Source organism: Amblyraja radiata, chromosome 6 (assembly GCF_010909765.2).
Source record: "Amblyraja radiata isolate CabotCenter1 chromosome 6, sAmbRad1.1.pri, whole genome shotgun sequence".
NCBI lineage: Eukaryota > Metazoa > Chordata > Chondrichthyes > Rajiformes > Rajidae > Amblyraja > Amblyraja radiata.
Genome location: NC_045961.1, coordinates 55,964,612 through 55,978,682, shown reverse-complemented (window position 1 = coordinate 55,978,682; position 14,071 = coordinate 55,964,612). Strand labels below are relative to the sequence as shown.

The following is a 14,071-nucleotide window of genomic DNA, read 5'->3' as shown; positions in this document are numbered from 1 at the left end:
CCTGCCCAATCTCTCCCTGTAGCTTAGGCTCTTGAGATTTTGGCAACATTCTTATAAATCTCTGCACTCTTTCCAGCTTAATGGCATATTTCTGCAGCAAGGGTGATTAAAACTGAATACAGTACGCAAAATGCAGCTACACCAACATCTAGTACCAGTGTATCATAACATCCCAACTGCTGTGCACAATTCCCTAACTGATGAAGGTCAGCGTGTCAAAAGTATTCTACACCTCCCTATCTATTTGTGATACTGGAGTGACTAGTTTCTATCTCGACAGTCAAATAGCTCAGGTAAAATAGAATGTAGAACAGTAAAGCCCAAGAACAGGCCCTTTGGCAACAATGTCTGTGCCGAACATGATGCTAAGAACAACTCTTATCTTTCTGCATGTGATCCATATCCCTTCATTCCCAAATGGATAGGTAAATGAAGAGGAAAATGCCACTATCGTATCTGCCACCCTTGGTAGCACGTTCCAGGCACCCACCACCCTCTGTGTAAAATAACTGCACATCTCCTTTAAACGTTGCCCCCCCCCCCCCCCCCCCTTCACCTTCAGAATGTGCAATATCTTGGTGTTTCAAATATTTGATTTTAATCAATATTGATTTTGTTAACAAACACAAAATGTCAGGACCGATTGATTTCTAACCGCCACACACTAAATCCATATAAGTTTCGATGCTGAGGGGCTGTTTCCCCAGCGGGCATATCTATAGACACTGTACCAGATTAAAGGGTTGTCAGTATAAACTGGGGAAGATTTCTCCTCTTAGTTTTTACTCTTAGGCGTTCTCCATCCCAGCAAAATGTGGAGGTTGAGATATTGAATAAATTTAAGGCTGATAAGGTTAGAAGGTTGATGGAGTGTGGCATAATGGAACAGCTACTGCTTCACCGCGCCAAAACCCGGATTTGATCTTGACCTTGGGTGCCACATGGGTTTCCTCCGAGTGCTCCGGTTTCTTCCCACATCCCAAAGACATGCGGATTTGTAGGTTAATTGGCCTCTGTAAATTGCCCCTAATGTGTAGGGAGTGAGTGAGAAAGTGGGATAACAGAGAACTAGTGTGAACTGGCGATTGATGGTCGGCGTGGGTTCTGTGGGCCGAAGAGCCTTTCCATGCTGTATCTCTAAAACTAACTGAATAAAGAGTTATAGGGAAGGATTCCTTCTCTCCAGAGATGCTGCCTGTCCCACTGAGTTACTTCAGCTTTTTATGTCTATCTTCAGTTTAAACCAGCATTTGCAGTTACTTCTTACACAAAGAGTTATAGTAGTTAGGATTGGAATGGGGTGGGGGAAGGGAATGAATTGAAGCCCAGATCAGATCAGCCAGAATGTTATTGGAAGGTGGAGCAGGCTCAAGGGAGTACATGGTCTCCTCATGCTCTTATTTATTATGATTTTTATGTTCTTTAAACCTTCAGGCTTATTCTGACACCTGACTGGATAGGCCCGTTTTTGGAATGTATCTAAGTCCTTGATCATGATAATTAAATTGCAAATATTTTTTATGCTATATTGCACTGACACAGTGAAGCAATCGTTAAAATGTCAGAACTCTGACATCAATAGCAAGTTCATCATTGTAAATTGGATTAATCATTAGACCTGAACCAGCAGTGAAACTAATGAAAATCTACAGAGGCTCTTGTAGTTGTCTCGTCTTTAAATAATGCATTTTAAATGAATACTAATCGTAATATTCTAACCCTGTTTATGAAAAGCAAACCTACTTGAAGAAACGTATTTTTAAATTAGTCCAAGTTTATTACAAGTACTTGCAAAAGACCATTGGCATTGTCTTATGGGAGACCACTGGCATTGTCTTATGGGAGAGGGAGTGACCTAAAATGATTTTGATGGTCTAGAATATAGACAGATATAACATAGAACGGTACAGCACACGAACAGGCCCTTCGGCTCATAATGTCAGCGCCGAACATTATGCCAAGACCATTTCCTATCTGCCTACACATGATCCATATCCCTCCATTCCCTGCATATCCATGTGCCTATCCAAAATTCTATTAAATGTCACTATCGTATCTGCCTCCACCACGACCCCCAGCAGCGCATTCCAGGTACTCACTAACCTCTGTGTGAAAAACTTGCCCCGCACGTCTCCTTTAAACTTTGCCCCTCTCACCATAGCTTTTATGACCTCCAGTATTTGATGTTTCAATCCTAAGAAAATGGTTCTGACTGTCAACTCTATCTATGCCTTTCATACACTATAATTATCAATAACCATGAAGTTGTTAGGTTATGGCTTTATGAATACTAAAGGGTGATGATTTTGGTAAACACATTTTGCATACAACGTGTTTTAACCGATCAACTGTATATGATGTTGTAGCAGAAGGTTGAACAGTAGAATCACTGTGCACGGGCCAAGGAAAGAGCGTTCACGTCGCGGCCCTGTTTCAACCAATCTTTCCACCACCACGTGCAAGAAGCACAAGAAGCGCAAGACAGACACCATTGTGCAGATGCCGAGAAGTGTGTTCAGCTCTGGCTGAACAACTTCTAATCTTGTGTGTGGACTCGATAAGAAGAAGAACTGTGCAATAATAAATTAAAAACATTGAAATAAAGGTGTACACAGGATTCCATTTCTCAATAGTTTGAACTTTGGGTAAAATAGTAAAAGATAGGGAATAATAATTGATGGTGTCTGAACTGCCATATTAAATATAGGCAATTCATTCAGGTTGCCATTTGTTGTTGTTTTCAGGCTGGTTGTGCATGGTGAATTATTGAAGCAACAACTTACACAATAACCAGCTATTATGGAAATAAGATGGGTTGCAGTCATATTAAAATTATGAATGGTCAGCCAAGTAAAATCAAAACAATTTTTCTTTTTCTTTATAGTATTCCCAAATATCTTTAGTTGGTTTAGAGATTTAGTTTAGAGACACAGCACGAAAACAGGCCCTTCGGTCCACCGAGTCGGCGCCGACTAGTGATTTCCATACACTAGCTATCCTATTTTCCTACACACTAGGGACAATTTATAATTTTTATGGAAGCCAATTAACCTACAAACCTGTACGTCTTTGGCGTGTGGGAGGAAACCAAACACCCAGGGAAATCCCATGCGATCACGGGAAGAATGTATTAACTCCGTACAGACAGAACCTGTTGTCAGGATCGAATCTGGGTCTCTGGTGCTGTGAGGGAGCAACTCTACTGCTGCGACACTGTACCGGCGTGGTGAGAATGAGAAAAATGTAAAGTATATAGAAGTACAGTATATCAAATAATGACAGGCATAGTTAGAGTAGAAAATCAGAAACATTTTCCCAGGGTTGATCTGCCAAAGACAAGAGGGCTTAAAGGAGAGAGACGCAAAGTTTAAAGGAGATGCAAATGGAAAGTTTTTTACACATAAAGTCATGGGTACCTGGAACGCGCTGCCGGAGGTGGTGGAGGAGGCAGATGCGATAGTGCCATTTCAGAGGATTATAGATAGGCACATGGATATGCAGGGAATTGAGGTGTATGGATTACGTGCAGAAAGAGGAGAGTAGTTATCTTGGCATCATGTTCGGTGGGGACATTGTGGGCCAAAAAGCCTATTCCTGTGCTATACTGTTCTATCTATCTATATTACTAAAAGTCTGATTGATTGATTGATTGATATAATTTAATTGCCACACAACCAAGGTCGGTGGTATTTGGATCTTGACCATTTCCTGTTGTTCTGTATATTGATTTTAGAAAAAACGCTGCCATTTACAGCTGTGATTTCTGGCCATCTTACTCAGAGTCCCCCTCCGCTGCGCAGGACAAGAGGATTTTTCCCATCGATGAAAAATAAAAGAGTTATTATTGTTTAAAAAATTGTGAGATTCTCTCTCCTGAAGGCCACGCCCCTTCCAGAGGGACTATAAAACCCGGAAGTGTTGAGTGCCTCAGTCAGTCTCTGCAAGATGGGGGAGCGAGAGGGTCACGTCTCTCAGTCTGAGCTGTGAATAACACTGAACACATGTCTACTAAACTGTGAGTGGTTTTACTGACCTGTCAATGCCCTTAATGTGGTTTGAAAATATAGTTTGGAAATGCTAAAGCTGTGTTGCCTTTGGTTTAGAAATGCTAAAGCTGTGTTTCCTTTGGTTTGAGAATGCTAAAGCTGTGTTGCCTTTGGTTTGGAAATGCTAAAGTTGTGTTGCCTTTGGGTTGGAAATGCTAAAGCTGTGTTGCCTTTGGTTTGGAAATGCTAAAGCTGTGTTGCCTTTGGTTTGGAAATGCTAAAGCTGTGTTGCCTAATTAAAGTTGCCTTGCCTAATTAAAGTTGCCTTGCCTAATTAAAGTTGCCTTGCCTAATTAAAGTTGCCGTGCCTTATTAAAGTTTCCATGCCTAATTAAAGTTGCCGTGCCTAATTAAAGTTGCCTTGCCTAATAAAAGTTGCCTTGCCAAATTAAAGTTGCCTTGCCTAATTAAAGTTGCCTTGCCTAATTAAAGTTGCCTTGCCTAATTAAAGTTGCCTTGCCTTCTATATAATTAAACGTCTAATCTTGACCACTTCCTGTTTGTGCTTTATATTGATTTTAGAAAAAACGCTACAATGTACGGCTGTGATTTTTGGCCATCTTACTCAGTCCCCTTCCGCTCATCAGGTGCCGAGGATGTTTCCCATTGATGAAAAATAAAAGAGTTATTAGTGTTTAAAAAATGTTGAGATTCTCTCTCCTGTCAATCACTCCCCTTCTGGTGGGAGGGGGGAGGGACTATAAAACCCAGAAGTGTGGGCGTGACAGTCTCTGCAAGATGGAGGAGGGAGAGGTCACAACTCGCTGTATTTAGTGGCCTTGCACCCTGCTTGAAATGGAATTTCAAGGAGTAGCCGTGAGTCAACTGCCAGCCCACCAGCCGTGAGTGAGCTGCCAGCATATCAGGCTTGAGTGACTGCCACCCCAAGAATTCATTTGGCCCACAATGTCCATACTAGCCCTCTGGAAACCAGTCCCATCAGCCCACAACACCCATAATAGCGCTCAAGAAAGCCCCCCCACTGGCCACCAATATTGGAATTGGTGGAGAGGTGGAATATTTCGTTGGGGGACCAGCCCTCCCGTGTGAACATGGGACCTAACGGGTCCCACTTAGTCTAGTAAGCTAATATAATCAGGCTACTTAATACCTTGCAAGTAACTAATGACGAGAAATAGTCAATGATTTGATAATTTTTTGTTATATTTGTTATTTATTGAACTCTTTCTTTCTTATTTTCTCTTACCCGTTATGTACTATGTTTACATATTCACGTATTCTATTGTGCTGCAGCAAGTAAGAATTTATTGACTCTTATATTATCATTTGCTGAGTTTAAAAAAATCCTTTAGGAATACTGCATCTGAGATTAATAATTGGATAACGAAGAAATGAAGGTCCATATTCATACCTGGCCTGTGGCAAACCATAACTGGTGCCAACTCCAACACGAGGTAAACTATATACAGCCTTCTTCACTGTAGCTTGGTCGGGGAAATTAAACATCACAGACGCTGCGGAGAAAAAGGAAAAAAAAATGTTTTAATTGAATGATACAACAAAGAGCAGACAAATTTAAAGCAGCATTATAAGCATGCATTTACATTAGCTTAGTTTAAAGATACAGCATTGAAACAGGCCAGTCAGCCCATCAAGTCCACGACGACCATCAATCACCCATTCCCATTAGTTCTATGTTATCCCACTTTCGCATCCACTCCCTACAGACCATTGAGGCCAATTAACCTACAAACCCTCACGTATTTGTGATGTGGGAGGAAACCCAGCCAGAGGAAACCCACCAGGGAGAACGTGAAAACTCCACACATGCAGCACCTGAGGTCGGGATTGAAGCCTGGTCTCTGGCACTGTGGGGCAGCACCTCTACCAGCTGCGCCACCAATCTAAATGAGTTTACATCAGAAAACTAAACTTGTAGTGGTACATACTTCTGTTGGCCATGAAAACTTCCAGCGCTGTGTTCTGGAGGAGATGCCGTCTTGAAAAAACAGCCCGTATTTCGCTGAACATCCATTTTCCATGTAAACCCTCTGTGTAAGCAAGGACCTAAAACATGAAAATACCTTAATATTATTGATTCACAGAGCACAAGATGCAAATGTGAGAAAAGTCCCTGGTCTAAGTTTACATTTGTGAAATAAATGCATAACAATGTCAAACAGGCACCTCATCTTCACAAAATATTGAAGTGACATGAATATATAGAAAATTAAAAAAAATAAACTAATCCTTTCAGTTTTTTTGGTACAATTGAATTGGTATTTTTCACAATGGCTAGTGCATGTTGAGGCAGGATGCTGCTCTGTTATTTTGGCAGAGAGCTCTAATTCTCTTGTGTGAAGTGACACTATAATGTCCATATTTATTCCTACCATCGGGAAGAAGGTACAGGAGCCTGAAAACCGTGACCTCCAGGTTCATGAGCAGCTTCTTTCCAGCAACCATCAGGCTCTTGAACACTGCCCAGCACTAACCTCAGCAACTATGAACTAATGTGGTGTCTTTGATTGCGCTAAGGACTTTGGTTTTTGCACCAGTATTCTGCGTATTATTTTATTGATTTAAAAAAAATATATATATATTATCTGTGTGTATTGCATTTATGGATCTGTTAAGTTGCTGCAAGAAAGAATTTCATTGTTCTGTTGGTTGTACATATGGACAATAGACAATAGACAATAGGTGCAGGAATAGGCCATTCGGTCCTTCGAGCCAGCACCGCCATTCAATGTGATCATGGCTGATCAGCCACAATCAGTACCCCGTTCCTGCCTTCTCCCCATATTCCCTGACTCTGCTATCTTTAAGAGCCCTATCTAGCTCTCTTGAAAGTATCCAGAGAACTGGCCTCCACCGCCCTCTGAGGCAGAGAATTCCATAGACTCACAACTCTCCGTTTGAAAAAGTGTTTCCTCATCTACTTTCTAAATGGCTTACCCCTTATTCTTAAACAGTGGCCCCTGGTTCTGGACTCCCCCAACATCGGGAATACAAGCCCAGCCGCTTCATTCTCTCAGCATATGACAGTCCTGCCATCCCGGGAATTAACCTTGTAAACCTACGCTGCACTCCCTCGATAGCAAGAATGTCCTTCCTCAAATTAGGGGACCAAAACTGCACACAATACTCCAGGTATGGTCTCACAAGGACCCTGTACAACAGCAGAAGGGCCTCTTTGCTCCTATACAACTCCTCTTGTTATACAATCAATACAATACAATCAGTTTTATTCGTCACTTGCACATAAAGTGCAAGTGAAATGCATTTGCCAGCAGCGATACAATGAAAAAGAACACACAAAAACACACAAAAAATGTAACACAAACATCTACCACAGCATTCATCACTGTGGTGGAAGGCACAAAATTTGGCCAGTCCTCCTCCATTTTTCCCCGTGGTCGGGACCTCAACCCTCCACAGCCGCCGCTGCTGGCGTCCAGATGTGCAGACAAGGTAAAAAGTCCAGGTAAGTCCTTAATCGGTGCTTCTCTACCGGAGACCGCGGCTTCAGGCAGGTGTAGGCCGCAGGCCGGCGGTCGGAGATTTAAAGTTCCAGCCGAGCCGCAGCCAGAAGCACCGCAGACTGCAAGGCCGGCGGTCGAAGCGCCCCTCCAGGGGTCCCCGGCGAGGGACCCCGCTCCTGATGGTAAATCCACGTCGCGCCCGCGGTAGAAGTTGGCCGCAGGCCGGAGTTCTGCAGACCGCGGCTTCAGGCTGTCGCGGGCCAGCGAATGGAGCGCTCCCCTCCGGCGAGGGCTCGCCCACTCCATGCCGAGAGTCCCCGCTGCGCCCGCCGCTGAAGCCCCGGGCACGTCTCCGGGAAAGGCCGCACCGATCCTTGCTGTTAGGCCATGGGGGAGGCCAGATGGAAAAAGCTGCCTCTCTGTGGAGGAGGCGACCGAAGTGGTTTCCCCCTTACCCCCCCACACCACCCCCCACACAAGACACACAGAGGAACATCAAAAACACACATTTAAACACACAAAAAAAAGTCGAAGAAACTGACACACTGCTGGCAGGGCTGTCGGCTTGCAGCGCCCCCACCGACCAATGAAGGCCAACATGCCATTCGCTTTCTTCACTGCCTGCTGTACCTGCATGATTACTTTCATTGACTGATGAACAAGGACCCCCAGATCCCGTTGTACTTCCCCTTTTCATAACTTGACAACATTTAGATTAAAATCTGCCTTCCTGTGTTTGCTACCAAAGTGGATAACCTCTGCCATGCATCTGCCCACTCTCCCAACCTGTCCAAGTCACCCTGCATTCTCCCAGCATCCTCCTCACAATTCACACTGCCACCCAGCTTTGTGTCATCTGCAAATTTGCTAATGTTACTTTGAATCCCTTCATCCAAATCATTGACGTATATTGTAAATAGCTGCGGTCCCAGCACCGAGCCTTGCGGTACCCCACTAGTCACTGCCTGCCATTCTGAAAGGTACCCGTAATCCCTACTCTTTGACAGTTAAACACTCTTGATTCCAATGTTCAATGTTAAAATATTACAATCTATACATAACTAAAGCTCTGATCTTATTATCTTCCGGTTTGCGCGCTCATTCTATTTGTGCAAAAAGGGTACGCGATAGGGCTACGATTTGTCGCCAGCTTATTCACCGTTCTCCTCTGCTGCGATTGCACAACGTTTCGTTCCGATCGGTTTTCTAATGTAAAAGGTAGCGAGGTTTAAAATATCTTAAAAAACGCCCGTGCGCAGATCGATCTCCTCTCCTGCCGTTCAGCGCCGCATGGATTGGTGTTTTCTCCTGTCACTCCCCAGGACGGTCCGCCCATTCCTGTGACATTGCGTCTTTACTGGAGCTGAGGATGGCCAGTGGAGGTTTCCAACCGGACACAATTTTCGGAGGGACCGGAAGCGAGGTAGATGTAGATGTCGCCAAACGGAAAGCGGAGACTCTGATCCCGGCGGAGAATGCCCAGCGACCAGCGACAGCTGTGAGTCCACATCGCACCGTCAGCTCCAGCCCCTCCCCCATTAGTCCCCCTTGCTGGTCCTGCCCCCCTCCCCCGTGATACCCTCCTCTCTCCCACAACCCCCGTCTGTCCTCCGAGCTCTGTCCCCCCGCCCCACAATTCCCCCCCGCCCACACCTCCCCCCCCGCCCACACCTCCCCCCCGTCCACACACCCCTCCCTCCCCCACACCTCCTCCCCCACACATGCCCCATCCCCCACACCCCCTCCCGTCCCCCACTCCCCCCACCCTCCCTCACACACACCCCTCCCCTCCCTTACACAGCCCCCCTCCCCCACACCCCCCCCACCCCAACTCACCGCCCACACGCCTCCCGCCCATACATCCCCTCCCCTCCCACCCCACTCCCCCCCAGCCCCACTCACCCCCTCCCCCCCACACTATCCTCGCGCACACACCCCCACAACCCTCCCACCCAACACCCCCCCGCCACACAGCAGTAGGCCACGGCAACAGTGGGCCACTTCTGTAGCACGCTTCCCCCCCCACCAGACCCCGCCTAAAGCAGTCCCCCTCCCCCGGCTGCAGGAAGCTCCCCGCCAGCCCCCGCCTGAAGCCGTGCCCATCCACCGGCTACAGCACGCTCCAGGCCAGCCCCCGCCTGAAGCCATACCCCTCCCCCAGCTACATGATGCTCCCCACTGGTCCCCGCCTGAAGCCGGTGGGGAGTGCAGTGGTAGGCCAGGGCAGCGACAGACCACGCAGTGGTAGGCAGCGGCAGTGGTAGGCAGCGGCTCGGGTAGGCGGCGGTACGCCACGGCAGCGCTTCCCCCCCCCTCCCAACAGGCCCCGCCTGAAGCCCTCCCCCTCCCCGGCTGCAGAATGCTCCCCCCACCGGCCCCCGACAGCCCCCGCCTGAAGCCGTCCTCCGGCTGCAGAATGCAACAAGAGATGCAACAAGAAGGAATGGACTGACAAATCTCATATTTCACGTTTAAATTGTTGTTATATTTTAAGAGTTATTCACATTTTAAGCTTTAATAAATCCCTTTTCCACTTGTCGTGCCTGTCAGCTGTGCCTGCGCAGTAATACCTGCGTGTTCTACGTCACAATGAGAACCCAATGGGCGCGAATGGCTGCGCTGCCAGAGAGCCGCTAAGAGTGGATGGGGGGGGGTGGTTGAGGGGGGAAGGGCAAGATGTGGAGTGTGTGGGTGAGGGGAGGAGGGTAGATCAGGGGCATCACAACGGGAACCCTGCGCAGTTAGCGGCTATGGGTGAGTGGTGGAATATTGCATTGGGGGAACGGGTTGCGTTGGCGGAACGGGTGAGTGATGGAATATTGCGTTGGGGAATGGGTTGCGTTGGGAGTCCAGGACTCCAGTGTGGCTGGGACCCAACGGGTCCCACTTAGTCTAGTCAATAATAAACGTAAAGAAATGGGCATTACACATGCAGAACAATCCATTTGCTTATTAAAGTCTTTGGAGAAATGAATTAGAAATAATACCAACATTCTCAAATGGTTAATGAAGGAACCTATGAAAGTTTACTCTCCATTTTTCCAGTTACGAGAACTTTTCTGAGAACAGCAGAGGATTTAGTGATGTATTGAAATAGATCAAAGGGGCTTATTTCTTCTTACAAAAGACCAACCAGAATTAAAAAGACACAAATTAGCATTTAAACAGATTGTTGTTGGCTTTCAGTTCTAAACGTTGGGCCTTTTTAAAAGAGAAAACAAATGGCTGCGGATTTTAATGTTATTTGGTACCCAAAAAGACTTAATTGTTACGATGTTACAGGTTAAAAGCAGTTTTCCTTTGAAGAAGAGAAAATCAAGTGGATTCTAACTGACAAGTGAAAATAATCCTTTTTTCCATTCTTGATTTTCCCACCCTTACTTGCAAAGAAGTGTCCAATCGACGGTTTTCTCTGCATCTCAGGTCAGCTTCATGCTTTTCAAACTTAATCAAGGAGGTGTTAAAAAAAGATGACAGTCCTCCACCCCCTCCCCACCGACCTTCGCATATGGTAGGAGGCAGAGTGAAGTGAGATGTTCCGCAGGGGAAGGTTAAGGCTGATGCTAATGCTCATTTAAAATGGTGACAGTCAGTAGTATGGAAGCCTAGCAAGGCTGGGTTAATTTCTCTCTGGAATAGCTCCTTCCTGACCTTACGCAACACATCAAAGTCTCTTGAGCTCAATTAAAATTGGATTATGTTGAAATGCTCTATCTATGGGACTTTATGCTCACTAACACTTTTCTCTCAGTAATACCCTAGATGACAGTTACTCATCCCAATTTAAACAGTTGTCATAGAGACCATGAACTAAAGAAATGGCAGTCAACAATAAGGTGAAAGGTAAACTCCACCATCTCATGAATGAATAAAATACTCGATATCCCGTCACAATAGTCTCAACCGCAGCAGCAGCTTGGATTTAGAATCAATGTCAATGCAGGGTATAAGACCTGAGCTTCAGGGGAATATAAGGAAAACATGTCAAAGGATTTTTAAAATATTGCAAAGCCGAAATTGTTAAAACAACATGGCTTTAGTTAAAACCAACAAGGGGCCAGGCAGAGTTAGTCCGTAGTTACCATGATGAAGTGCAGCCCTCATTTTAGACCAGCTGTAGAAAATGGCATCTAATGAATGTGTCTGGGACAGCTCTCCTTGTCCTGTCAGGCATGTCAGCAAATGACAAGCACTGGGGACAGGCAGCCTCCAGTCATAGACAGGCCTGCCAGCTGGAGACTTCAGCCTCAATCTAATCGCAGCACCAGAAAATAACATTCAGGTTTCAGCTTGTCAAGATGGTTTGGGAAGATGGCTGAAAAGCTTTTTGTTTCAATTACAGATGAAATTTGCACACAGTAATTAAAAGATACTACTAGCAGATGAGTTTCATGCTGTTTAATATAACCAAAAACACATGGCATTAATGTAAATCAAAAAAGGACAACTAGCAATAAGGCCAGAACCATTCAAAACATTTAAAAACACAGCTACCAGATTCAGAAATCACTTAAAAGTAGGGCATATATTATACTAACATTACAGTCATTATGAAAGGCCACACTGACCATATTACAAACATCTTCAGCACAATGAATGCAACTTTATCATTAAATTACACATCGGCGCGCTTCCTTGTAGCTGTGTTGTTTGATTCATTTCATTCATCTAAAGAGCAAGGCGAGTTCTGGCCTACTGACCTCAATTTTTACTCAGTGAAACAAATTTCTTTTTTGCAAACTAACTCAATTTTTCACACGTCAACCTTTAGCCTAGCTTTAAAATATTAATCTCATTTTCATTCCATTACACACAGGTATTTTCTACAGCTAAAGTTACTTAAACTATTTGAACTCATTACAATCTATTCCTTGATGATCGTAGATTCATCTCTAAAAATGCATTATCGGTGTTTGTGTTTGGCTTGGATAGAGGTAAAACACATTATTTCATTTTACAGATTAATCTAAAGGTTTGTATTCCTTTCAGTTCTGCACTAAAACACTTGGAAACAATGCAGCATTGATATTGTATCAATGGTCATTCAACAGTTAAACTAATGCACTTAATTCTACTTGATTTTGTTGTACTGAAAACCAGCAACAATCCATCACAGGGAATGTAACAAAATCTAATGTGTGCCTTTGGAAGACCATCTCGGAACACACTGCTCAGGAGTGTAACTACAAAGCAATATTATTTTTCTACCATCCTAAATAGTATGTAACATATATTCTTATTATTAGATTTGTTATTTTAATTCAGATCTTCACCTTTTTACAACATCCTATAGATCGATGGCAAACAAAGTTAGCAACACAGTGTTATTTCTACTGTGACTTATCATTGGACAATGTAAGAACATATTTCTTAGCTAAATCATCTTATGTTGTTAAAATTATAATGACATATTCAGATCATAAATATGGTCATTTCCCTCGATGCTCTTTGTGTGACCTTACTGTGGACAAATGTTACCCAATTGCAATAGTTACTGCTATCAATAAAGATTGCAATAGTTACTGCTATCAATTGGCATAAGATAAAGGAATGTAAGATATCATGTAATCAGAATTTATTTTCGCCACATTGTCATTTAACTTGGCCACAAATGAGAAGACAGACTCTCGTCTGAAGAATCACTGTAACCATTTATCTATTATGTGAAAAAAATCAAATTTCTTCATTTTTTCATTTCGGAACAGGACTACAAAAACAAGGCGAAATAAAATGGGGACTGAGATACACAGCTAGATACTAAGTCCATAACTGGTGGAAAGCCCTACATTAAAATGAAGATGGCATTGAAGGGAAACAGCTTAGTTCAGTCCTACATCATGGAAACAGGTCTTTCAACCCACCTAGTACATGCCAATTCACGTCTACCAAATCATGGATATTGGACTTTGTGTCTATCTTTATACAAAGATAGACACAAAGTGCTGGAGTAACTCCAGCAGCATCTCTGAAGAAAAAGGTTGGGTGACACTTTGGGTCATTCTGAAGATCGGTCCCAACCAAAAATGTCACCCATCCTTTTACTCCAGAGATGCTGCCTGAGCCTCTGAGTTACTCCAGCACTTTGTGTCTATCTTTGGTATAAACCAGCGCCTGCAGTTCTTTGTTTCTACACTTGGACTTTGTCTAGTTGAATTTGACAATTATATTTATGCAGAGTATATCTGATCTGTTTGGATAGCCTGCAGAACAAAGCTTTTTATTGTACATCGGTACGTGATGATAATAAACCTAAGCCTAAAGTGGAATAAGGGGTGAAATAGGGAAATATAATGGCTGTTATAAATAGGTTGAACATTTTCCTCAATCATTGATTGACTGTGATCATTTCAGACCAAAGTCATTAGTTAAAGTAGGTCGTGCTAATGCTCGAGGAAATATACAGTTGTGATTAGCACAATTTTACATTATACAATCTATCTTATTATATTAGGCACAGATATAAATATTTAATATAGTTTCCTGATTTCCTTGAAAGAATTTGCAATGTTGTTTTATAATTCAATACTGATATGTGATGTAAAACTACGATCAAAATTCATACTCAAAGAAATCTGTGTC

At 43.9% G+C, this 14,071-nt stretch overlaps 1 protein-coding gene across 6 annotated transcripts in view; it reads right to left on the bottom strand.

Moving 5' to 3' along the window:
- LOC116974451 (neurobeachin-like) overlaps window positions 1-14,071 on the bottom strand; it is a 395,937-nt gene that overhangs the window by 100,302 nt on the left and 281,564 nt on the right. For all 6 annotated transcript variants that reach the window (XM_033022898.1, XM_033022900.1, XM_033022902.1 and 3 more), the window contains 2 exons: window positions 5,957-6,074; window positions 5,419-5,521 (listed from right to left, as the gene is read on the bottom strand). In XM_033022898.1, the coding sequence (XP_032878789.1) occupies window positions 5,419-5,521; window positions 5,957-6,074 (221 nt within the window). The remainder of the gene's footprint in view (window positions 1-5,418; window positions 5,522-5,956; window positions 6,075-14,071) is intronic.